The 735-nt window shown below is 42.6% G+C and overlaps 1 protein-coding gene across 1 annotated transcript; it reads right to left on the reverse strand.

Annotated features, from left to right (window-relative positions):
- Positions 1-261: 261 nt before the first annotated feature.
- Positions 262-735, reverse strand: LOC102473814 (40S ribosomal protein S11). The gene has a single exon (XM_014583367.1). The coding sequence runs from the start codon at positions 733-735 to the stop codon at positions 262-264; it is 474 nt and encodes a 157-aa protein (XP_014438853.1).

The following is a 735-nucleotide window of genomic DNA, read 5'->3' on the forward strand; positions in this document are numbered from 1 at the left end:
AAATGAATATTTGTTTAAATCTGTACAGTTTCAACTGTTTACTTATACAAAGAGTGTATATACTTTCAAATAATTAATTTAAAATGCTTTATATTATTTGGCTAGAAATTGCTGTTTTTAATAAATGTGAATTTTTTAAAAATAAATAATTTTTGCTTCCTACTTTGTCTTAACGTGTCTGGTATGCATGTGATTCTTTTTTGGGGGGGCATAGGGTGGGAAAATAACTTTATTTCCTGGGGAGTAGGCAGGCGTCCAGGCTCAGAACTTCTGGAACTGCTTCTTGGTGTCAGCGGCCTTGGTGATCTTGAGCATGATGAAGTGCATGGTCTTGCTCAGGGGCTGGCACTCGCCCACCGCGATGATGTCGCCAATCTGGACGTTCCTGAAGCAGGGGAACAGGTGCACAGACATAGTCTTGTGCTTCTTGAAGCGATTGTACTCGGGGATGTAGTGGAGGTAGTCCCGGCGGATGATGGTGGTTCTCTGCATCTTCATCTTAGTCACCACACCAGATAGGATCTGTCCTTGAATGGACACATTACCAGTGATGGGGCATTTCTTGTCAATATAAGTACCCTCGATGGCCTCTTTGGGAGTCTTGAAGTCCAGACCAATGTTCTTGTGGTATCTTGGAAGCTTCTCCTTGCCAGTTTCTCCCAGCAGGACCCTCTTCTCGTTTTGGAAGATGATTAGCTTCTTTTGGTAAGCATGTTCCATCTGAATATTTGCCAT

This window comes from Tupaia chinensis, unplaced genomic scaffold (genome assembly GCF_000334495.1).
Source record: "Tupaia chinensis unplaced genomic scaffold, TupChi_1.0 Scaffold144262_1, whole genome shotgun sequence".
Taxonomy (NCBI): domain Eukaryota; kingdom Metazoa; phylum Chordata; class Mammalia; order Scandentia; family Tupaiidae; genus Tupaia; species Tupaia belangeri.